Source organism: Chiloscyllium punctatum, chromosome 45, assembly GCF_047496795.1.
Source record: "Chiloscyllium punctatum isolate Juve2018m chromosome 45, sChiPun1.3, whole genome shotgun sequence".
NCBI classification, from domain to species: Eukaryota; Metazoa; Chordata; class Chondrichthyes; order Orectolobiformes; family Hemiscylliidae; genus Chiloscyllium; species Chiloscyllium punctatum.
The window spans coordinates 60,119,450-60,146,005 of NC_092783.1; the positions used below are offsets into that span (position 1 = coordinate 60,119,450).

Genomic DNA, 26,556 nt, shown 5'->3' on the forward strand with positions numbered 1-26,556 from the left:
GCTTTTCAATACATCTGACAAGTAGACATGTATTTCTGCTGAAAAGTGTCATCCTTTAATGAACAATCAAAGAGCATAGCATTTTGTCTCTATAAAAAATGTCTTCATTATTTTTCAGGGAATGGAGGGTCAAGGTCTTATCAGGAGTTTGCTGTTTTACTATGAATAGAAAACTAAGTCTTTATTAACACAAATCATCATTTGCCAAATTTTTGCATTGAGTGAATGATCTGGGACATCCTGTGTGTTCAACTCTCCTTCTGCTCATTACAAAACATGGGCATCATCAGCAGGGCCAGCACTTATCGCTCATCCCTATTGCCCTTGGGAAGGTGATGGTGAGCTACCACCTTGAACCACTGCAGTCCATGTGTTGTACTCCATATATTAACTATATTTAAACAGAATTTAAGTCCACATTTTTATTTCAATTTACTACACTCCATAAAGCTGAAACCCCACTAATGACTAGCTCCCTATATTTATACAACCATCTCAGACCCAATTAATTCTTAATTAATATATCTGTCACCTATCCTCTCATTCCACTAGGTCTCAGGGATTCTTCCTGACTTTATTAAATGATAATACTTAGGATGTAAGGATGGCTGGTGTAAGGGTGGCACAATGGCTCAGTGGTTAACACTGCTGTCTCACTGTGCCAAGTCCCCAGGTTCAATTGCAGCCTTGGGCAACTGGCTGTGTGGAGTTTGCATGTTCTTCCCTGTGTCTGTGTGGGCTTCCTCCAGTTGCTCTTGTTTCCTCCTACTGTCCAAAGATGAAGTCACACTACACCAGGTTAGAGTCCAACAGGTTAATTTGAAATCACAAGCTTCCGGAGCGCTGCTCCTTTGTCAGGTGAAGTCACTATAATCTGGTGTTGTGTGATTTCTGACCTTGCCCACCCCAGTCCAACACTGGCACCTCCACATCATGGCAGTCAATGATGTGCAAGTTAAGTGGAATAGCCTGGGAAATGCAGGATTACGGGAATGAGGTGAGTCTGGGTGTGATGCAATTCAGAGGGTCACTATGGACTTAATGGGCTGAATGGTCTGCTTTTAGGAATGGAATTCCAGGATTTTGATCCAGTGACAGTGAAGGAACAGCAATATATGTTTCAGTTCAGGATGGCGTATAGTTTTTAGGGGAACTTGCACAAGGTGGTGTTCCCATGTATGCTATGCCCTTGTCCTTGTAGCTGATAAAATTTGTATTCTTGGAAAGTGTTGTTGAAGGAGCCTTGGTGAGTTGTTGCAGCAATTGTGGGCGGCACAGTGGCACAGTGGTTAGCACTGCTGGCTCACAGTGCCAGAGACCCGGGTTCAATTCCCAACTCAGGCGACTGACCGTGTGGAGTTTGCACATTCTCCCCGTGTCTGCGTGGGTTTCCTCCAGGTGCTCCGGTTTCCTCCTACAGTCCAAAGATGTGCACGTCAGGTGAATTGGCCATGCTAAATTGCCCGTAGTGTGAGGTAAAGGGGTAAATGTACAGGAATGAGTGGGTTACGCTTCGGTGGGTCGGTGTGGACTTGTTGGGCCGAAAGGCCTGTTTTCACACTGTAAGTAATCTAATCTAATCTAAAAAATCTTCTTGTACTCTTCACCAGGAGTGAAGGTGGTGTATGGGATGGTGTTGTTCCCCTCTACATATGGATGACCCTGATGAGTGAAAGATGAAAAACTTCAACAGCAAGACTCAGTCAATCTCATTTCCCCTTGCTCTTCCATTGTTGTCCTGTATTTTGATTCCCTTCAAATATGTTTTCCAATTCCTTTTTGAAAGCTGCTGTTGGCTCTTCTTCCACTATCCTTTCAGGCAATGCCTAACGACACACTCCAACAAAAAATCCTCAACAAAAACAAACAATGCTGAAAAAACTCAGCAGTCTGTGAAGAGAGAAAGATGGTTTACATTTTAAGTCCAGTATGATTCTGCATCAGAACACTCTTTCTCCTGAAAATTCCTCATGCTTTCTTTGCTAATTATCCTAACCCTGGGTCCTCTGGTTATCAACCCTGCAGCCAAAGCAAACAGTCTCTCCTCAGTGGTAGCTCAGTGGTTAGCACTGATGCCTCACTGGGCCTGGGTTCAAATCCAGCCTCAGGCGACTGTCTGTGTGAAGTTGGCACATTCTCCCCATGTCTGCGCGGGCTTCCTCCAGGTGTTCCAGTTTCCTCCCACAATCCAATGATGTCCGGGTTAGGTGAACTAACTATGCTAAATTGCCCATAGTTCCAGGGATGTGTAGGTTAGGTGTATTAGCCATGGGAAACACAGGGTTACAGGGATGGGTCTGGGTGGGATGCTGTTCGGAGGGTTGGTGTGGCCTTGTTGGGCCGAATAGCCCATTTCCACACAGTGGGGATTCTATTCTAAAAACATTCAGGATTTTGAAAAATTCTAACAAACCTCTGCCTAATCGTTTTTTGCACAAAGAATAGCTCACCTTCTCTAATTTCTCAAAGTTCCTCATTTCTGGTACCAGTCCAGTGAATGTCTCTGGCACTTAAATGCTGTGCAGTAAAATGCAGATTTTGTTGATGTTTCAGTGACAGTAAGAAAGAAGCATTAAAACTGTCCACTCACTTATATGGGCATACACACAAATACAGAAGCATGCCCACATATACACATGCAAACACACAATAGATAAAGTGCAAATAGACATTTGTACACAATCTAGTACCTACGTAGACCTACAACCCAAAATTCTCATAAATCACATAGAATCACACAGCATTGAAAGAGCCCACTGGCCATGTCATACCCATCCAACTCTTAGAAAGAGCCATCCAGTAAATCCCATTCCCCATTGCAATTTTCCCACAACCTAGCAAATTTCTCCATTTCAAATATTCATCAAATCCCCTTTTGAGTTGAACTTAAATCTGCTTCCACTTTAAGAAAGTACATACCAGATTAGAATAATTTAGAGTGTAAAACACTTCTCCCAATTTCCCTCTTTGATTTTTCCAATTGCCTCTAAGTGCCAGTATGTCCTGAATTATTACTCACTGTATGAACAGGAGAACGAACACTCAGAATTAGGAAGGTTTTCAGCGAATGTCTAACACATGGACAAATCCGTCTGGTAGAAATTTAGATACGATTTAGCTTAATATTCCAGTTTATTGACTGTCCTCACGCCTTCTTGTTCCACAATCCTCCTTTCTCCAGAAACATATCTGCTCACAGCTTGAAACCATTCCCTATGTTTCAATGGTTTTCTACATGGCTGTGATGGGAGACATGCTGGTAAGGTCATGGTGGTAATGCCACTAGCACTAGTAATTCACTAGGTGTAGGCTAATACTCTGTGAATAGGAATTCAAATCCTACCATGACCTCTGGCGTAATTTAAACTCAATAAATAAATTTAGAATTGAAAGCTATTCTGGAATGGTGAATATGAAATTATCATTATTAAGATAAACCATCTGTTTCAATAATGTCCTTCGGGGAGGGAAATTCTGCAATCTTACGGTAGCAGGTCAGATTCAATGGGCTGAATGGCCTACTTCTGTTGTGTTTTATGGTGTTAGCAGGGAGGGAATCAAGAGGTAAGGGGAAAAAAAGCAGGAAATTTAGGTTGAGGATTATCAGATCAGCCATGATCTCATTGAATGAGGGAGCAGACTCGATGGGTCGAATGGTCTACTTCAGCTCCAACATTTTATGGTTTGGCCAACAAGTGACTTCAGACCCATAGTAAGGTGGCTGTTCTTAACAGCGTTCTTAAAAAGCCTATCAAGCCACTCCATTCAAGGGGACTTAGAGATGGGCAATAAATGCAGGCCTTGTCACTGACACCCACATCTCACGAAAGTAATAAGATATTTGAAACCCTTTGCTCGAAATGATTCTGTGAATTTCCTTGTAGGAGACAGGAACTTTCTAGTATTTCCGTTTCATGTAAAAACACGAGGAATCCTCCAATATTACCTGAAAATCCTTCTTTTCACCATTTCTATTGATGAAGTTGATCAATAGTCATCACATTTTGGGGGCTCTATTTTACTTTTCACACTCTGGGCATAGGGCCCTAATGATAAAAATAACATTCAGCCCAATCCCAATCACTGCTAATCTATTCCAGTCCACCTCACCCCAACGCAGTCTATCCCAACGCAGCCAATTTCATCTTGTTCCCTCCCTCTCTAGGCTGATCCATGCCAACATATTACATCTGATCACACACACACACACACTGCACAATCCAACCCACCCCAGATTTTCTCAATCCATCCCATTTTTTTTCTCCCCAACTCACCTCAGTCCACTCCAGTCCCACCCCACCATCTGAAAACTCACCCCTTTCGAGACCTCCTCATGCACCATCCTCTATCCCACCCCATCCCAATCCATTCCATTCTGATCCTCACCGTACCATTCCTCTCACACCTTACCAGTTGCCCATAGGCAATGCCAAAACTCTCCTCCCTCAATCTTCCTTCTCCTTTATGTTACTAGTTTATATTACCAGATTATCTGTGCACAAGGACTGTGTGAAGCTAAGAAAGGAACTTACCAACAACATCAATCATTCCTAAGACAGTCACAGTGCAGTAGTGGGTCACATAAAATATGACATTGGTGAGAAAATAGCTTTCAATCTAACTACCAGGGGAATGTTTTGATTTCACCAAAGTAACTGTTCTATTTCCAGATGTGTATACCCTTTATTCAGATTCAAGAGCAGGATGAATTAAATGAATGCTGTGTTCTGTAGCTAGCAGAGTGCTTGAAATAGTCTTTGATTTAAAGGGACATTCATAAGAGTAAATTCATCAATATCAAAACAAAATATTGTGGAAATTCGAAATAAGCACAAATTCAGACATAGCGGATTTGGCAGAACCTGTGGAGAGAGAAACGGAATTAACATTTCAGGTCAATGACTCTTCATCAGAGTTCAGATCAGATCATCGACCTGTAGCATGAATACTTTTTTTTAAATTCACTCACGTGGTGTGGGTGTCGCTGGCTGGGCTAGCACTTATTGCCCGTCCCTAGTTGGCCCCCTTGAGAAGGTGGGGGTGAGTTGCCTTCTTGAACTGCTGCACTCCACCTGCTGTGGGTTGACCCACAATGCCCTTAGGGAGGGAATTCTCGGATTGTGACCCAGCAACAGTGAAGGAACGGCGATATATTTCCAAGTCAGGATGGGGAGTGGCTTGAGGGGGTTGCTTGCAGGTGGTGGTGTTCCCATGTATTTTCTGTCCTTGCCCTTCTATATGGAAGTGGTTATGGGTTTGGAAGGTGCTGTCTCAGAGCCTTCGGCAAGCTTCTGGAGTGCACAGTAAGAGCACACTGCCGCTATTGAGCATCAGTGATAAAGGGAGTGTATGTTTGTGGATGTGGTGCCAATCAAGTGGAGGCTGCTTTGTCCTGGATGGTGTCGAGCTTCTTGAGTGTTGTTGGAGCTGCCCCCATCCAGGCAAGTGGGGAGTATTCCATCAAACTCCTGACTGTGTTGTGTGAACAGGCTTGGCTGAGTCAGGAGGAATGACTCATGATTTCTCTCCCCAGATGCTATACGAACTGCTGAGTTTACTCCAGTTTTCCCTTTGTTTTTATTGGGATGTATCATTCCCATTTCCGCAAAGGGGGAAATATGTTTTCAGGAGCAGGAATGTCAGAGGCCAGGGAAAAGAGATCAAAGGTGACTGGCAAAAATAAAAGGCCAGAGACATCGTAGGAACCTTTGTTGTTAAGCAGCAAATTGTTATGAGGGAGGAGCGAAGGATTGCTGGGAAGGTGAGTATAACAGATTAAAAAACTTACCTCAAGCGTCAGGCCCTCCATTTGCCGAGAGGTGTGATGGAGGAGCGAAGGATTGCTGGGAAGGTGAGTATAACAGCTTAAAAATCTTACCTCAGGCATCAGGTCCTCCATTTGCCGAGAGGTGTGATGGAGGAGCGAAGGATTGCTGGGAAGGTGAGTATAACAGCTTAAAAAATGATCTAGTGGATGTTGCCTAAAAGGGCAGTGGTAGCAGATACATTAAAAATCATTAAACGATAATAGAATAAATATGTGAAGAGCAAAAATTCACACGTTAGTCAGAGAAGAAGCAAGAGATATAGGGTGAAATTGGACGACGCCATCTTAGGCCTGATGGGGCAGAATGGTTTCATTTGTTCTTTCATGATTTCTAGCATTTCAGAAATGAAAACAGAAGTTGCTGGAAAAGCTCAGCAGGTCTGGCAGCATCTCTGGAGAGAATTCAGAGTTAACGTTTCAGTTCTGAGGAAGGGTCACTCAACCTGAAATGTTAACTCTAATTTCTCACCACAGATGCTGCCAGACCTGCTGGACTTTTCCAGCAACTTCTGCGCTTGCTTCTGATTTACAGCATCCGCAGTTCCTTAGATTACATTTCTTGCAGCACAGAAACAGGCCCTTCGGCCCAACAAGTCCACACAGACCCGCCACCCACCCAGACCCCTTCCCCTACATTTATCCCTTCACCGAACACTAGGGGCAATTCAGCATGGCCAATTCACCTGACCTGCATGTTTTTGGACTGTGGGAGGACACTGGAGCACCCGGAGGAAACCCACACAGACACGGGGAGAATGTGCAAACTCCACACAGTCAGTCGTCTGAGGCGGGAATTGAACCCAGGTCTCTGGGGCTGTGAGGCAGCAGTGCTAATCACCGTGCCGCCCACGGTTTTTGATTGAGAATAGTATTTGTTGCCCATTTGTTGCCCATCTCTAGTGGAACTGAATGGCTTGCTCGGCCACTTCAATGGGAAGTTGAAAGTCAACCACTAAGCACTCTGGGTTTGGAGTCACGTGTAGGTCAGGCTGGGTAAAGAAGTCAATGTTCTTTCCCTAAGAGGCATTAGTGAACCAGGTGGGCATTTACAAGAATGGATGATAGTCACCGTTACTGAGCTTAGCTTTAAATTCCAGATTTTGTTTTTCAATTGCATTTAACATCCACCAACTAATACGATGGGATTTGAACCCATGGCTTGGATCATCAGATCACTAATTCTGGGGCATTGCCACAAAACTAACATCAGCTACTTGTTACTTGCTTCTGTTAAAACATGCTTTTTCAGTATAGTTCCCCATTTAACTTGAGGAAAATGTACACTTAGCAATAGGTGATGACCTTTGTTTGATATTTTTAAACAGACTGTTCAGCAATGTTGTGTAGGATCTCTTGTAGTGTGCTGGTAGTGTCCCTACCTCTGAGTTAGGAGGCCTGGGTTCAAGTCCCACCCACTCTAGAGGTATGCAATAACATTCGGTAACAAGTTAATTAGAAAACCTTTTTTTAAATCAGATGGCATTCCACACTTTTGGTGCAGGTGGAACTTGAGTGCAGGCACCTGGATTTAAATCCAGCCTGGGTGAGATGGAATTTATTTCAGTTCCATGTGAACAGTTTGACTTGTCACAGTTCAGTCCCCAGTAAAATTGTTCGCACACACATACATTGAAACAGTTTTTAATTCAGCATCATCTGACATTGACCAATATTTAACTCTCAACCAATCACCCTAAAACAGATGGTGAAGAAATTATCTCATTGTTCTTGGTGGGAGTTTGTTTGCTGAAATTAGTTACCATGTATCCTCCACAAAACAATGACAAAGTATATTGAAACATCGAAACATAGAAAACAGGGCAGGAGTAGGCCATTCGTCCCTTCAAATCTGCTTGCTCCATTCATTATGGTCATGGTTGATCATCCAACTCAATCCTGATGAAGGACTCCTACCTGAAACATTGATTTTCCTGCTCCTTGGATGCTGCCAGACCTGCTGTGCTTTTCCAGCATCACTCTAATCTCCAGCATCTGCAGTCCTCACTGTCTCCATCCAACTCAATAGCCTGTTTCTGCCTTTCCCCCAACTATCCTTTGATCCTATTGGGCCCCAAGTATGTAATCCAACACTGCAAAACTTGGAATGTACAATGTGTTGGCCACAAAAGCTTTTCTGTAGCAGAGAATTCCACAGGCTCACCATTCTCTTGGTGAAGATATTTCTATTCATCTCAGTCCTAAATGGTTTGCCTTGTGTTCTCACACTATGACCCCTTGTTCCAGAACCCCATCCCCACCATTGGGAACATCTTTCTTGTATCTACCCCTGTCTAGTCCTGTTAAAATTGTAGAGGTTTCTATGAGATCACACCATCCCCCACCCGCCATCCCTCATTCTTCTGACCTCCAGCAAATAGAATCCTAACCAATTCAAGTTCTCCTCATGCATCAGTCCTGCCATCCCAGGAATCAGTCTGGCCAATACCATTGATGGTAAAGTGCATTTGGTACTTTCTGAGCTTGTGGAAGACATTATATGAGGTTGTCAGCTCACTACAACATATGTAGGTGTTGATCCAGCCAGTGGACTCAGAAGCCCCACTTGCTCAATTCAAAGTGTGATGCCCCTCAAATTAACCCCACTACCAATTCCCTCTCGATTTCTCTAAAGGGAGGCCAGTCGATGGTGACCTTAAGCAGAATGAGGTGCAGGATATGATGGAGCTTGCTGCCATCATTCTCTTCCAGTGTAGGAAATAACAGGATCTGATTGGTCTAATGCAGTAGACGGATACTGTTTCCTGATCTAACCTGAAGAGTCTCCTGTAGCAACAAGATACTGTAGATTACACATTAACAACTAGCTACAGGTTACATTGAGAAGACATTTTTTTTATTACGGAGATATTACATCTCACTCTTTCAAGATCCTCTGCTGCTTTTCCTACAAGTCCTTATGATCTCCTGATGCTTATGGTGCTCCTCAGCATTGGCACTTTCAGGCCATGTGCAACAAAGGTGCTATACAAATGTAAGTGTTATAGAGTCATAGAGTCCTCCAGCATGGAGACAGGGCCCTTGGTCCAAACTGGTCCATGCCGGCCAAAATGTCCATCCACTTGGCCCGTATCCTTCTAATCCTTTCCTCTCCATGTATTTGGCAAAATGCCTTTAAAAGTTTGTAATGTACCCACCTCAACCACTTCTGCTGGCAACTCATTTCATATGCGTACCACCCTCTGTGTAAAAGAGTTGCTCCTCAGGTTACATTTTATTCTTTCCCCTCTAACCTTAAACTGATGCCCTCTAGTCCTTGATTCCCCAACCCTGGGGAAAAGACTGAGTGCATTCACCCTATCCATGCCTCTTATACATACCCTTTCATGATCTTATACATCTCTATAAGGACCCCCCTCCGTCTCCTACACTCTAAAGAAAAGGTCCTAGCTTGTCCTATAACTCAGACCATTGAGTCCAGGCAACATCCTTGTAAATTTCTTCTGCACTCTTTCCAGTTTAATAGCATCCTTCCTATAGCAAGGTGACCAAAACTGAACACAATACTCCAAGTGCAGTGTCACCAATATCCTGTATAACTGCAACATAACTTCCTAACTTCTACACTCAGTGCCGTGACTGATGAAGGCCAGTGTGCCAACAGCCTTCTTCACTGCCCTGTCTACCTGGGACTCCACTTTCAGAGAACCATGCACACAACCTCCAATGTTCCTGTTTCACTTCACTCATTAAGGCCCTACCAATCACCATGAAACCTTGATTTGACTTTCCAAATTGCACTTATCTATATTAAACTCCATTTGCATTTTGCTGCAATTTCTGATAACCTTCCTCACTCTCCACAATACCACCTATTTTAGTGTCATCAGCAAACTTACTAACCATGCCTTGTACATTCTCATCCATATCATTGATGTAGATAACAAGCAGCAATAGTCCCAGCACCAACCCCTGAGACACTCCACTAGTCACAGGCCTCCAGACGGCCAAACATCCTTTACCCTCTGCTTCCTACCATCAAGCCAACTGTGAATCCAATTTGCCAGCTCCCCCTGGATTCCATGCTATCTAACCTTCCAAAGCAGCCTACCATGTGGAACCTTATCTAAAGCCTTACTGAACTCCATATAGACTACATCTACTGCCCCGCCCTTATCAACCTTCCTGGTCACTTCATCAAAGAATTGTAACAAATTTGCGAGGCATGATCTCCCATGCACAAAGCCATGCTGACTATTTCTAATCAAATCCTGTCTTTCCAAATGCATATATATCTTATCCCTCAGAATCTTTTCAAGTAACTTAACTACCACAGACGTTAAGCTTACTGATGTATTGTTCCCAAGTTTTTCTTTGCAGTGTCCTGCAGTAGAAATTTGAAGCTAAACTTTGGCCATTTATTTATTCAACAGGTAATTGGAACATTCAAAACTGATTGAAATAGGAAGTATTCCAATAACCAAATCCCATTCATGCACAAATTAAACCAGATTCACCTTAGGGTATGAATATCAGAATTATTAACTCAGACCCAGATCAGATGCAGTTCCTTATTCCCTGTTAAAGTTGATGTGCTTCATTCTACACAAAGTGCCTCCATAGTTTAAACATTTAATCTCTTCTTGCATTTTATCAGAACCACGAGTTGCTCGATGAACCGGTTTATGAACAGAACTGCCTGGAAGGTTCGATGCAGAATTGTCCGTCCACCCACAGCCCATCTCTGTCCTCGGAGTCTGGGACAACCAGTACCTGCTGCTCCCGTCGCAGTAACAAGAAGTCCACTCATCTTCCCAACTCCAGTGTGTCAGCCGCTCACCTGAGGAGCATGCAGGAACTTAGTACCATTCACATCCAAAGTGGAGAGCAGGCATCCTTCAACACCAGGTAATACCACAGGGTTTACACTAATCCTTCAACACCAGGTAATACCACAGGGTTCACGCTAATACTTCAACACCAGGTAATACCACAGGGCACACGCTAATACTTCAACACCAGGAAATGCCACATGGTTCACACTAATCCTTCAACACCAGGTAATACCACAAGGTTCACGCTAAACCTTCAACACCAGGTAATACCACAGGGTTCACGCTAATCCTTCAACACCAGGTAATACCACAGGGTTCACACTTAATCCTTCAACACCAGGTAATACCACAAGGTTCACGCTAAACCTTCAACACCAGGTAATACCACAGGGTTCACATTAATCCTTCAACACCAGCTAATATCACAGGGTTCACGCTAATCCTTCAACACCAGGTAATACCACAGGGTTCACACTTAATCCTTCAACACCAGGTAATACCACAAGGTTCACGCTAAACCTTCAACACCAGGTAATACCACAGGGTTCACACTAATCCTTCAACACCAGGTAATACCACAGGGTTCACACTAATCCTTCAACACCAGGTAATACCACATGGCTCACACTAATCCTTCAATACCAGGTAATACCACAGGGTTCACGCTAATCCTTCAACACCAGGTAATACCACAGGGCTCACATTAATCCTACAACACCAGGTAATACCACAGCGCTCACGTTAATCCACAGCAACAGCCCACAGCTCTGCTCTGGGAGCTGCTGGCCATTGCTGAGGAATTCTCCAAGTCAGCATTGAGTTTGAGTTGGAGGGCAGAGTAGAGAGTGTGTCAAATGTAGTTTTTTTGTCAGTAAATGTGCTGAGTTTGAGAGATGCTTTCACCATCACGCACCTCTTAGTTAAATCTTGGAAAGCGGCAGTAAAACCAGATGTAGTTATTGAATTGTTACGGCATAAAAAGAGGTCAGTCAGCCCATCATGTCTGTGCCAGCTCTCCATTGAGGAGTTCACCTGGATATCATACCCCCACTTTCTCCCTGTAATCTTGCACATTATTCCTTTTCAGATAATAATCCAATTTCCTCTTGAATGCCTCGACTGAACCTACCTCATCCACACTTTCTTAAAAACATAGAAATCTTTTAAAAAAGGAACAAAGGTAGGCCATTCGGCCCTTCGATCCTACTCTGCCATTCAATATGATTATGGCTGATCATCCAACTCAGTCCCCTGTTCCTTCTTAATCCCCAATAACCCTTTGATCTCTTTAGCCTTAAGAGCTATATCGAACTCCTTCTTAAAAATAATCAATGTTTGGCCTCAAACACTTTCGGTGACAGGGAACTCCAGAGGCTCACCACTCTCTGGACAAAGACATTTCTCCTCAGCTCAGTTTTAAGGCTTTCCCAATCTCCTTAAACTGTGACTCCTGGTGTTTGACTCACCAGGACCATCCTTCCTGTGTTTAACCTGTCTATTCCTGTTGAAATGTTTCAGGTTCCTATGAGATTCTCCTTCATTCTTCTAAACTTCAGAAATTTAGGCTGTGCATTCCAGATCACAACCACTCACCGTGTGAAAATAGATTTGTTTCTTTTGCTAATTCCCTTAAATCTGTTCCTCCTGATTCTCAATCTTTCCACCAATAGGAACAGTTTCCCCCATCTGTTCTGTCCAGAAGCTATCATGATTTTAAATGCCTCTTTCATTTCTCTCTTTGTTCTTGTTACTCTATGCTCCCATTAATAAAGTGTAGGTACTGAATGCTTTATGAATCCCTCTCTCAATCTTTACTTTAACTTATGGTCACACACACCCCTATATATCCATAGGAGATAAGGAGCAGGAAGGAGATGAAAAGATTTTTTTTGCTAGTTATAGAAACCTTACATCGTGGCGGCAGGCTATTTGGCCCGTTGAGTCCACACCGACCCTCCAAAGAGCAATCCATCCACTCTATCTCTGTAGCCCTTCATTCCTTGTGGCTAACCCACCCAGCTTGCACACCCCTGGACACTATGGGCAATTTAGAAGATAAAACATAGAATGTTACAGCGCAGCATAGGCCCTTCAGCCATCGATGTTGCACTAACCTATGAAATTAATCTGCTGCCCATCTAACCTACACCATTCTATTATTATCCATATGCATTTCCAAAGCCCATTTAAATGCCCTTAAAATTGGCGAGTCTACTACTGTTGCAGGCACGCCCCTACTACTCTCTGAGTAAAGAAACTACCCCTCATATCTGTCCTAAATCTATCACCCCTCAATTTAAATCTATGTCCCCTCGTGTTAGCCATCACCATCTGAGGAAAAAGGGTCTCGCTGATTATCTTATACTCTCGATTACGTTACCTCTCAACTTTGTTCTCTCCAACGAAAACAGCCTCAGTTCCCTCAACCTTTCCTTGTAAGACCTTCTCTCCATACCAGGCAACATCCTACTAAATCTCCTCTGAACCCTTCCCAAAGCTTCCATATCCTTCCGATAACGTGGTGACCAGAACTGTATGCAATACTCCAGGTGCGGCCTTACTAGTGTCTTGTAGAGCTGAAGCATGACCTTGTGCCTCTGAAACTCAGCTGAAACTCCCCCTACCAATAATTGCCAACACACCTTATGCCTTCTTGACAATCCTATCAACCTGGGTGGCAACTTGCTAGGATATATGCACCCTGACACAGATCTCTCTGTTCATCGACACTGCCAAGAATTTTACCAGTACTCTGCATTCCTGTCACTTCTTCAGAAGTGAACTACCTCACACTTTTTCGCATTAAATTCCATTTGCTACTTCTCAACCCACCTCTGCATCTTATCTATGTCTCTCTGTAACCTATAACATCCCTCAGCACTATCCACCACTCTGCCTACCTTAGTGTCATCCGCAAATGTACTAATCCATCCTTCTATGCCCACATGCAGATCATTTTTGTTTAAATGACAAACAGCAGTGGCCCCAAAACAGATCCTTGTGGCACACCACTGGTAACTGAGCTCCAAGATGAACATTTCCCATCAACCACCACCCTCTGTCTTCTTTCAGCTAGCCAATTTTCTGATCCAAACCGCTAAATCACCTTCAATCACAAAACTCCATATTTTGTGCAATAGCCTACCATGTGGAACCTTATCAAATGCTTTAGAGAAATCCATATACACCACATCAATTGCTTTACCTTCATCCACCTGTTTTGTCACCTTCTCGAAGAACTCAATAAGGTTAATGAGGCACGACCTACCAAAACCACATTGACTATCCCTAATCAAATTGAGCACAATCAATCCCTCCAACCTATATATCTTTTGACTATAGAAGGATTGTAGAGCAAACCCACACAGACACAGGGAGAATGTGCCAACTGCATACAGATAGTCACCCACACATGGAATTGAACCCAGGTCCCTGGCGCTGTGAGGCAGCAGTGTTAACCACTGAGCCATAGTGCCAACCCATTTGTGATCTTGAATGTGCTGACTAAAAAGGTTGATTCATTTGTCACTTACAAAGAGAAATTGTATAAATACTTGAGAAGGGAATGTCTGAAGGGCTACAAGGAGAGAGCTGTAAAAGAGGCAGTATAGGCAGATGGACAGAATGGCTTCCTCCTTTCCTGTAGGATTCTATGAGCTGCCCCGGCTTGATCCTTCACATGAATGTGATCAGGGGTCGCACATAACGGGTTACAATATTAGCCCCCAGTTGTATGTCTCACCTTTCTATGGCAGTTTTACCATTTCCCATTCCCTTGTCCAACAAATGTAAAGCATATGGTACTGGGTGAGCATACATTGCTCAGCTTAACTGAGTGTCTGCTGTGTATGACTCATCGGAAACATTGCTTTTAAAGGGGAAGCAGTGAGATTAATGTACAAATCTTAAGTGACACGTTGATCTAAAACCTATCCATTCAATCCAACTTTGCAACTTTTGGTATAATGGATAAGTTCATGCATTTTTCAAAACATTTGGAACTCTGAGTAGCTACTGCCTAATTTATTATTGAAGGTAAGGCATAAAATATTGATAAATATCAGGTTGTTTCAATGTACATTGAAAACTATCCCAGAAACAGTGCATTGTACAAAGTAATTGCCAATGGTCTCAATATTGTTTGGCACTGATTATCCTTTAATAGTTAAAAAGTAAAAATCCCAAGTGAGCATCTGAGGGTATGAAGATGCCGTGAATACAATTTACTCCATTCCCCTTGTGAGATGGGTTGAAGGATTAGATAAACACATTGACTCAATGATCACAGTGAGGACTTGAAGCTTCTAATGCTGAGTAATGTCCAGATTTCAAAAGTCACAGGACACCAGGTTATAATCCAGCAGGTTTATTTAAAATCATAAGCTTTTGGAGGCTGCTCCTTCGATGAAGGACTCTGGTTTTAAATAAACTTGTTAGACTAAAACCTGACATTGTGTGACTTCTGACTTTGTCTGCCCCAGTTTAACACCAGTATTTCCACATCACAAATTTCATGAAACATCCCTGATGGCCACTTTTACCAGAATCACCTCAATGATTATAATTAAACATTCCAAGTGCAGAGAAGCTGCCAGTAAACAAGCAGCACCAGCCTAATAATATAATATGTGGGTGTCGCTGGCTGGCTCAGCTTTTTTTGCCCATTTCCATTTGCCCTTGAGAAGGTGGTGGAGAGCTGCCTTTTGAATCACTGCAACCCACCTTCTGTGGGTTAACCCAATGCCACGAGAGAGGGAATTCTAGGATTTTGATCCAATGATGATGAAGGAATGGCAATATATATCCAAGTTGGTATGGGGAGTGGTTTGGAAGGGAAATTGCAGGGGATGGTGTTCCCATGTATCTGCTGCCCTTGTCCTTCTAGATGGAAGTGGTCTTGGGTTTGGAAGGTGCTGTCTGAGGATCTTTGGTGAATAATGCTTCCAGAATATGTGTTCAAGTCCTATCATGGCAGCTGGTGGGATTTGATTTCAATTGATGAAATCTGTAATTGAAAATTAATGTAAGTGATGGCAGCCATTAACTTATCAATTATTATTTTTAAAAAATTGATTCACTAACCACTGAACTGAATGCTCTAAATTTAGGAATATAAATGTTTCCTTTGGATTTGCTATTTTGTTTTTAATTGGAATTGGCTTTCACACGCAAGAGATGAAGATAGAGTTAATGTATAACTCAGGGATGGTTTGAATGACAGAATGGGGCTGAATGGCCTGTCCCTGATTCTATGCTGAAGATGCTGAAGGTTCATTCACTTTTTCACCATCAATCCCCATGTTATTAAACTTCAAATGAATCTCAATCCCCACGTTATTAAACTTTAAATGAACCTCAATCCCCACATTATTAAACTTTAAATAAACCTCAGTTATCCACAATGGAGGTCAGGTTTATGCTATCTGTTCTCAAAGATCAACTCTTCGAACAGAGGTATCATTTTGTAACTGCTGCTGTCCAGACAATGAAGATGCACCCATAATGCTGTTGGATGGATAGTCCTTAAATTCTGATCCAGTGACAATGAAGAAACGTGTACCCAAGCCAGGATAGCATATGCTTGCTAGGGGAAAAACATAGAAAGTGCTGGAGAAATACCAAGTCTGGTAGCATCTGTGGAGAGAGAGAAACAGAGTTGATGTTTTGAGTCTGATGGAACTGTTCTTGAAATCATATCAAGTAACATGCCAAGAGTACTATTAGACTCGAAACATTAGCTCTGTTCCTCTCTCCACAGATGCTGTCAGACCTTCTCCAGCACTTGATGTTTATATTTCGGATTAGGATGGCACGGTGGCTCAGTGGTTAGCACTGCTGCCTCACAGCACCAGGGTCCCAGGTTCGATTCCAGCCTCGGGCGACTGTCTGTGTGGAGTTTGCACATTCTCCCCATGCCTGCATGGGTTTCCTCCGGGTGCTCTGGTTTCCTCCCACAGTCCAAAGATGTGTGGGTCAGGTGAATTGGCCATGCTAAATTGCCCATAGTGTTCAGTACATTAGCTAGAAGGAAATGGGACTGGGTGGGTTAATCATCCAAGGATCGGTGTGGACTTGTTGGGCCGAAGGGCCTGTTTCCACAGTGTAGGGAATCTAATCTAATAACTTCAGAATGTAATTTCCAGCACCTGCAGTATTTTGCTTTTATTTGCTCCAGTCCTAGAGGAACTTGAAAATGTTTCCAAAACCCTATTGCTTCTCCCTTTAATTGAAAGATAAGTTGAGAGATCCTTAATACAGTTTTCCTGTGAACAGTACTCATGGCTGCTGGTGTGTGCTGGTGCTGGAAGGACCAATGCCTAAAATGTTGGAAGGTGTGCTGGACAAATGTGATGTTTCCTGAACGCTGTTGTGGTCGAGTGTGTGAAGAAGCAACTGGGATTTTATAAATGGGCAGAACTAAGGCAGAGAAAGTTTATTGCGGACATATTCAAGACCTTAGACCCTGGAAGACAAAATAGGAAACACAACGAAATTTGTTAAACTAGCAGCTGACAAGAATGACTGAGATTGAGAATGGATGCCAGACTCTGCACTGTCCATGTTGAGCAATTAACAAAACTAACAGAGTATTGGGCTACACGTTTGAAAAAAGAATTGCTTTTATATAGTGCCTTTCACATCTCTGTGTAAAACATTTGCCTCACATCGTTTGTAAACCTCTATCCTCTCACCTTAAAAATGTGCCCCCTAGTCTGGAAATCCCCCAATCTAGGGGAAACTACCATTAACCCTGTCTATACACCTCATTATTTTATAAACGTCTTTCAGGTCATCTCTCAACCTCCTACACTTCAGTGAAAAATGTCCTAATCTATCCAGCCTTTCTTTATAACTCAAACTTTCCATGCCCATCAACATCCTGGTAAATCTTTTCTGAACTCTCTGCAGCTTGGTCATATCCTTCCTCTAACAGGATACAGTATTCCAGAAGAGGCCTCACCAATGTCCTCTACAACCTTAACATGACGTCCCTACTCCTACACTCAAAGAACTGAGCAATGAAGTCAAGCATGCCAAGCGCCTTTCTAACTTGCACCCCTAGGTCCTTCTGTTCTACAACACTATCCAAAGCTCCTACCATTAACTGTATAAAGCCCTACCCCTGCTTGTTATATAAAATGCAATACTTCACATTTAGAGTCACAGAGTCATAGAGATGTACAGCATGGAAACAGACCCTTCGGTCCAACCAGTCCATGCCGACCAGATATCCCAACCCAATCTAGTCCCACCTGCCAGCACTTGGCCTATGTCCTTCCAAACCCTTCCTATTCATAAACCCATCCAAATGCCTCTTAAGTGTTGCAATTGTACCAGCCTCCACCACATCCTCTGGCAGCTCATTCCATACACGTACCACCCTCTGCGTGAAAAAGTTGCCCCGTACGTCTATTTTATATCTTTCCCCTCTCACCCTAAACCTATGCCCTCTAGTTCTGGACTCCCCGACCCCAGGGAAAAGACTTTGCCTATTTACCCTATCCAGGCCCCTCATAAGGTCACCCCTCAGCCTCTGATGCTCCAGGGAAAACAGACCCAGCCTGTTCAGCCTCTCCCTATAGCTCAAATCCTCCAACCCTGGCAACATCCTTGTAAGTCTTTTCTGAACCCTTTCAAATTTCACAACATCTTTCCGATATTCCGATATTGCACGCAATATTCCAACAGTGGCCTAACCAATGTCCAGTACAGCCACAACATGACCTCCTAACTCCTACATTCAATACTCTGACCAATAAAGGAAAGCATACCAAATGCCTTCTTCACTATCCTATCTACCTGCGACTCCACTTTCAAAGATACAGATTGAACTCCACCTCCCAGTTTTTAGGCCATTGACTCATTTGCTCAAGATCACTTTGTGATCTTAGAAAACCTTCTTTGCTGTATACTATGCCAGCAATTTTGGCATTGTCTGCAAATTTTCTAACCACGCCTTTTATCTTCTTATCAAAATCATTGATACAAATGACAAGCAAAAGAAGACCCAGAACTGATCCCTGTGGAACACCGCAGGTCACAGGTCTCCAGTCCGAAAAGTAGCCCTCCACCATTACTCTCTGTCTCTTGTCATTGAAACAATTCTGTAGCCAATTGGCGAGCTCACCCTGAATCCCACATGGCCTAACTTCACTAATTAGTCTAACATGCGGAACCTTGCCATGCGGCTTTACCAAAATCCAAGTAAACATCTAATGCTCTGCCATTATCAATCTTTTTCGTAACTTCCTCAAAAAACTCAATCAAGTTTGTGAGACATGATTTTCCTCACACAAAACCATGCTGATGATCCTTAATCAATTTTTGCCTCTCAAAATGTCTATGAATCCCACCTTTTATAATCTGCTCCAACAAGTCACCCACAGCTGCAGTCAAACCCACAGGTCTATTGTTCCATGTTTTTTCCTTACAACTTTTCTGAAACAAAAGTTAACCACTCTCCAGTCACCAGGCTCCTCATCCGCAGTTATAGATGATGCAATATTTCTGCAAAGGGTCTCAAAATTTCCTCCTTAACTTCCCACAATGTTCTGGGATAGATCAGGTCCCAGAGATTTATCCATCTTTATATTCTCTAAGACCTCTCGATCTTCCTCTTCTGTAATGTGAACTGTTTTTAAAACATCAAAGTTTATTTCTCTGTATTCTCTAGACTCCATTCCTTTCTCCACTGTAAAAACTGTTTGGAGGGATATCAGTCAACAGCAGGCAGGTGGGACTAGTTTAGTTTGGGATTATGTTCAGCATGGACTGGTTGGACCGAAGGGTCTGTTTCCATGTTGTTTGACTCTATGTAGTCAAAAGAGTACAATAGAAAGTTTATAACGTCACCTCTCATGGTGCCATTTTAGGTATAAAGTGCCTAGGTACAAAACTTAGATACAAAAAGAGAAATAAATAAAAAAAAGTTCCATTACCTTACAATGATCCATAGTATACGTTAGAAATAAGGCATAGTTAAAAGGATAAACATTACAGTCAGATAGTAAGACAATAGGTACAAAAGTACCTCGGTTCAGATCCTTCAGTACAAATTCTTAGGGAAAATAATTAGAAAAATAAGGAAACAATGAAGACCATATCCTGTGAATGAATTTTTAAAAACATTGAAATGTTGGAGCAGAGTTGAATGGTCACCACGTGCTCTCTGTATTTGTGTGACAGGGACAATGTTGGAGTTGCAGGTATTGATCATCTGGGTTTTCTCTCTCTCTCTCTCTCTCTATCACTGCAGCCGCTCCAGCCTGAACGACAAATCGGAGGAGGGTCTGCGAATCAACTGCAAGAGCTCGCAGATCGCCACAGCGATCATCAGTATCCCCACACCGCCCGGCACTACACCCGAAGGGGAGCATCAGCCTGCTATCCCCAACCAGTCCAACACCAGCATGGAAGCCGCAAGCTGTAACATCGTGAAAGTGTCTGCCTTGTAAAATTCCAGCCCTGCCCCAGCAATCAGTCACCTCAAAGATCACATCGTCAAGCATGACACTGGCAATCGCATGGCAAGGGTGAGACGGGAAATTGTGAATGAGACCAATCCCAGTGAAAGGGGGAGGGTGATCCAAAGTCACCGCGTTTGCGTCTCAAAGCAACGGCACAGTTTCAATCCAGTTTTTTTTTATTTCTGTTTAGTCTTTATTTTCAATGAGAAGAATAACCGGGGAAACTCGAGGGGACCAACGCCGGAGAGACTCAATGAGGGACACTTTGGGAGCTACAAAAGGAACCAGCTCCATACTGTGCCGTTTTTAAGTACTGTACCTAATTTAGGTGATGTTTAAAATGGATAATATTTATTCACAAATTGGAAATGTGACAAGATGAGCCAATTTGATAAAAAAAGAGCAAGCAGGATTTTTTTCCACGTGGAAGAGTGACTTTAAAAAAAAGACACAAAAGACAAGAGATTTAGGATCCAGATGTTGTTGTAGTCCCCACTTTTTGACACGTTTCTAGTGTGTGTTACATGTGGAATAGAAGACAGCTATTAGCCACTGATGGCAGATAACTTGTCTGCTTATGGTCTATAGTTACAATAAGAGCTTTCATTTCTGCTGTTTGATCCATGTGACATCTCAGTGTTCATGCTGACAAGAAGCAGCATCGTGTAAACATGGTGTTTGTCAGTTTAAGTACAGTCTGTGGGTGTATTGTGAGCAGAAAACTGTATCCAGCAAATTAAGCCATTCCATGCACTGAATCCTCCCTTCCCAGTATCACCCCCGTTCACTCACTTACGTAGTGTGACTTTATTAGACTTAGTTCAGAAGAAACGGTTTCTGTATTTTGCAAAAAAAAATTTAAGTGTGAATCGAAAAGTTGGAGATTTGCTTTATTCTCAAAATGTTTTGCTTCCTCTTTCCAGAACTTTAGCTGAAATAAAGGTGAAAATGCTGGAAATGCTCAGCAGAACTGGCAGCGTCTGCAGAAGAGAGAAACAAAGTTAACTTTACAGAACCAGAAAAACTTAGAGATGGAACAGTTTTTATTTAAGTGCAGGAAAAGGGAAGGGGAGGTGAAGTACTGAAGGGAACAGCTCACAAAGGATGGATGGCGAGATGAGGGAATAATGCCAAAAGAGAAAATGGGATAAACAGAAGTTGGGTCTAATTAGCAAGAGCAAAATTATTATCAACAGCTGCTGCTGGAAGCAGTGGTTATCATCGGAAATTGCTGAATTTAACCTTGAATCCAAAGGCTGACAATTGCCTAAACAAAGGATGAATTGCTGTTCTAAAATGAACATAGGAATTAATTGGAGTAGTACAGGAGGCCAAGGACAGAGAGATCTCATGGCCAGGTAATTTCAGAGCCAATGTTCAAACCACTAGGTAGTCCTAACAATAGCACCCAAACATGAAAGATAAGTAAAAGCTAAGGAAATATTGATATGTGTCTAAATCACGAAATCCTCATCTCATGGAGCAAGGAGATAGGCTACGGGTCCCAGATGCCCACTGCGCTGTTATCAATTCATCCTTCCAGCAAGCTAGTACACAAAGAAAATTCCATCTGAAAAATATGGAAAAAAAGTCTATCAAAGGAAGCATGCAGCAGAACTGGGGAGAAGGTAACAACAATGACTGTGTGTTGATGTAATCACTGTTCACATCGTCAGAGCATCTCAATGTGCTTTATAATCAATTAATAACTATTGCAGTGTTAATCTCTGTACTAGGGGATAAAAAAAGCAGCTAACTTTTGTGCACAGCAAGAACCCAAAAAACAGCAATGAAATGCAATGCTGGGAGCATTGATGGACAGGCATTGGGGAATCATCGACAAGGCACAAGTCAGGTGTGGGATGGAATGCTCCCCACTTGCCTGGATGGGGGCAGCCCTAACAACACTCATGGAGCTTGACACCATCCAGGACAAAGCAGCCCACTTGATTGGCATCACATCCACAAATATCCACTCCCTCTACCACTGACGCTCAGCGGCAGCAGTGTGTACTATCTACAAGATGCACTGCAGAAATTCACCAAAGACCCTCAAACAGCTCCTTCCAAACACACAACATTTTCCACCTAGAAGGACAAGGGTAGCAGGTATGTGGGAACACCGCCACCTGTAAGTTCCCCTCCAAGTCTCTCACCATCTTGATGTTCCTTCCTTGTCACTGGGTCAAAATCCTGGAATTACCTCCCTAAGGAATTGTGGGTCAACTCACAGCAGGTGGACAACAGCAGTTTAAGAAGGCAGCTCACCCCCACCTTCCCAAGGGCAAATAGGGATGGGCAATAAATGCTGCCCCAGCTGACAATGTCCACATCCCACAAATGAATAATATTTTAAAAAGTTGGAAAATCCAGCACAGGCTGTTTGCAATTTTCCAAGCATTCCTTTAAACAGCAACTGATAGGTAGTGCATGTCCTAATGCCCAACAGCTTCCCCTAGATGCCTTCACGAACCAGGACAACATGAGATTTCCCTATTTGGCCGTGATGTCAATGACGTTAGTGCAGGTCTCCCATTAGAATGGTGGTGGGAGCTCCGTTTGAATGCTGGAGACAAGATGTTGAACAATTCTCCTCTGGGTTTGCCCTGAGGTTAATGTAGGATATTGGTGGAGCCTCCATGTTAGATCTGCCATATTACAGAATCACAGAAATGCTACAGTGCAAAAGGAGACCATTTGGCCAATCCCACCTTTTCCCCCTATCCCTGCACACCATTACTGTCCAATGCCCTCTTGAATGCCTCGATTAAACCTGCCTCCACCACATTTCAAGACATTGCATTCCAAGCCATTAATGATTTGCTGAGTGAATGGATTTTTACATCAGAATAGATGTGTACATTACTTTAAATATGTACCCTTTCATTTTCAAACAGTCATAGAGATTTACAGCACGGAAACAGACACTTTGGTCCAACTTATCCATGCCAACCAGATATCTTAAATTAATCTAGTCCCATTTACCAACATTTGGCCCATGTCCCTCTAAACTCACCCTATTTATATACCCATCCAGATGCCTTTTAATTGCTGCAATTGTAGCAGCCTCCACCACTTCCCCTGGCAGCTCATCCCATACACGCACCACCATCTGTGTGAAAAAGTTGCCCCTTAGATCCCTTTTATATCTTTCCCCTCTCACTTTAAACTTGTTCCCTCTAATTTTGGACTCCGCTACCCTTGTCCATGCCTGTCATGATTTTATAAGACTATCAGTCTCTGACACTCCAGAGAAAATAACCTCCACCTATTCAGCCTTTCCCTATAACTCAAACCCTCCAGCCCCTTGTTAATCTTATCTGTATCCTTTCAAGTTTAACAACATCTTTCCTATTACAGGGAGACCATAATTGGCCAAAGTAGCCTAACCAATGTCCTGTACAGCTGTAATATGACCTACCAATACCTATACACAATGCACTGACCAATAAAGATAAGCGTACCAAACTCCTTCTTCACTGTCATATGTACCAATGACGCCACCTTCAAGGAACTATGAATCTGCACTCCAAGGTCTCTCTGTTCTGCAACACTCCCCAAGACCTTCTCACTAAGTGAATAGGACCTGCCCTGATTTGCCTTGCAAAAATGCAACACCTCACATTGCTCCATCTGCCACTTCTCAGGCCATTGGCCCATCTGATCAGATTTACAAATGAAAACACAGCTTCACCCTATCTAATCTGTCCAAGCTGCTCACGATCTCCTCTCAGTGCTCTTCTGTGGAGAGGAATGGCAAAATAGCGATCCTCCTTCTGTGGAACGTTGTCCAACAACATTCTGAAATATTCTATCCAGACCATAGAGCTCCATGCAGTTAACAAATTAAAATATGGAATTCCAGCCATGGACCACCCCAGATCAGCAGGAAACTGGGAAGGACATTTCCCTGTCAGAAATGGAGCATTGTGAAGAGGAGATTGATCAGACCTAGTTAACATAGAATTAACACTTAGGGACTTCAACATGACTAAAGTATTATCCTGATTATTACATCTCATGTCTTAGGAATATCTTTGTTTATTTCTGTATCTTGTTGGAATGTAGGACATGATCATTTACTTTGGGACTAACAATGTCTTGGGATTCAATGTATTGGAATGACGCAGGGTCACATCATTTCAATGGTTCATGACATAGCACCAACTCTCTCCTGACGTCCCACCAGACACTGACAAACCTCCTTCACCACGCTCCCCCATCCCCACCATTGTCTCTAGAAATTAAAGGTTAATTGTCCACATGTTGCTTTGAGCAGCTTGGGAGGAATATGATAGAGGATTATAGTGTAAATATCAGAGTTAGAGGAGCAGGGAGGTTCACTAAGTGGCAATGAGGGATCATCAGGCTGCATTCCAGATTGAATGTTGGGACTTTTTGAGGGACCTGAGCCTGTGCTATTTTTGTTAGGGTGCCCATTAGTACAACCTCACATGAGTCAGACTCCTACTTGTCTACTTCATGTTCACTTTCTAACTAAGTAGGAGACCCTAGATTTGACCCAATGCAAACCAGCCTTACCGGGGAAGGTAGGTGTTGCTGAGGTAAGAAAGTGAGCATGAGGGCAACTCAAAATGGAAGCACCATCAGAAGCCTGATGGACAGCTCCAATTCAATGCAGCCCATAGTTACTCAATCTGGTGGGGATACCCCTCCAGTGGAATGGTTTTGCCTGGGGTGTGTGTCTGGTGTATCACTCACTGGGATAGTGAGAAAGGGGGCTTCATCTACCCCCACTGACTACACCTCTTCCCCATTACCATACTGCCATGGGTCTCCAAGTTTGGTGGGGTCGGTTTTGAGCTGGTCTGGCACCAGGAAAATGTCAGTGAGTCCTGAAAATGAGCTCGAAGTAGACCTTCAACACACATGTGACTGATCTTTCTGTTTGCCACTCCCCTCGGGAAACTTGCCGGAAGGTGAGGAACATACATTCAATCAGAAATCTCACCATGGAGACCAGTCAGAAGGAGAAGCTAATACTCATTAACTATTTGAAATTTAAACAAAGTGCAGGCAAATTAATAAAAAGACCTTCAGGACTCAGATCGCCCAAATTTTCAGATAAATCATTGACCAATATGATTTCTACTTTCCCTTTCCCATAAACTCTTTCTCCCAATTCCCCACAACATCATCTCCATTCATTCCATCTCACTCCCCTCCTTTCCCCTCCTCACCCACTCACCCCTCCTACCCGCTTCTACCTTCCACACATCCACCTCTCACACCATCTCCCACTCCCACTCTCCCCATCCATCTCTCACACCATCTCCCACTCCCACTCTCCCCTATCCACCTCTCACACCGTCTCCCACTCCCACTCTCCCCTATCCACCTCTCACACCGTCTCCCACTCCCACTCTCCCCTATCCACTTCTCACACCGTCTCCCACTCCCACTCTCCCCTATCCACCTCTCACACCATCTCCCACTCCCACTCTCCCCATCCATCTCTCACATCCTCTCCCTCTCACTCCCCCATACACTCCTTACATTCCTTCCCCTCTCCCACACAGTCCCCTTGCCCCTATTCCCCTTCAACACCCTCTCCCACATATTCCCCTCACCCCCATTTCCCCTCAACACCGTCTCCCACATATTCCCCTCACCCCATTCCCCCTCAACACCCTCTCCCACACATTCCCCTTTCCCCCCATTTTCCCTCAACAGCCTCTCCCACATATTTCCCTCTCCCCCATTCCCCCCACACTCTCTCCCACACATTCCCCTCTCCCCAATTCCCCCCACCCGCTCTCCCATATATTCCCCTCTCCAGCATCCCCACCCCCACACATCTTCTCCCACACATTCCCCTCTCCCCCATTCCCCTTACACTTGACCCACACATTCCCCTGCCCCATTCCCCAACCCCCTCTCCCACACATTCCCCTCTCCCCATGCCCCCCACCCCCTCTCCCATACATTCCCCTCTCCCCCATTCCCTCCACATCCTCTCCCACACATTTCCTCTCCCCCATCCACCCCCACACCTTGTCCCACACATTCCTCTCTCCCCTCTCTCCCCACCCCCCTCTCCTACACATTCCCCTTCCCCTCTCCCCCCACACCGTCTCCTACACATTCCTCTCTCCCCTCTCTTCCCCCTTTCTCCTACACATTCCCCTCTCCCCATCCCACTGCTTCCACAGATTCCCCTATCCCCCCCCACCCCTTCTCTGCACATTCCCCTCTCCCCCAACCCCCTGTCCCACACATTCCCCTCTCCCCCAATCTGCCCCACCCTCCGTCCCACAGATTCCCCTCTCCCCCCAACCCCCTCTCCCACACATTCCCCTCTCCCCCAATCTGCCCCACCCTCCATCCCACAGATTCCCCTCTCCTCCCAACCCCCTCTCCCACACATTCCCCTCTCCCCCCAACCCCCTCTCCCACACATTCCCCTCTCCCCCAATCCGCCCCACCCTCCATCCCACAGATTCCCCTC

General features: G+C 43.8%; 1 protein-coding gene across 1 annotated transcript in view; it reads left to right on the forward strand.

Moving 5' to 3' along the window:
• The window catches only part of LOC140467478 (A-type voltage-gated potassium channel KCND3-like), a 390,653-nt gene extending 364,660 nt beyond the window's left edge, over positions 1 to 25,993 (forward strand). The window contains exons 7-8 of the mRNA XM_072563889.1: positions 10,443 to 10,693; positions 19,877 to 25,993. Of these exons, the coding sequence (XP_072419990.1) occupies positions 10,443 to 10,693; positions 19,877 to 20,075 (450 nt within the window). The 3' untranslated portion in view covers positions 20,076 to 25,993. The remainder of the gene's footprint in view (positions 1 to 10,442; positions 10,694 to 19,876) is intronic.
• Positions 25,994 to 26,556: the final 563 nt, after the last annotated feature.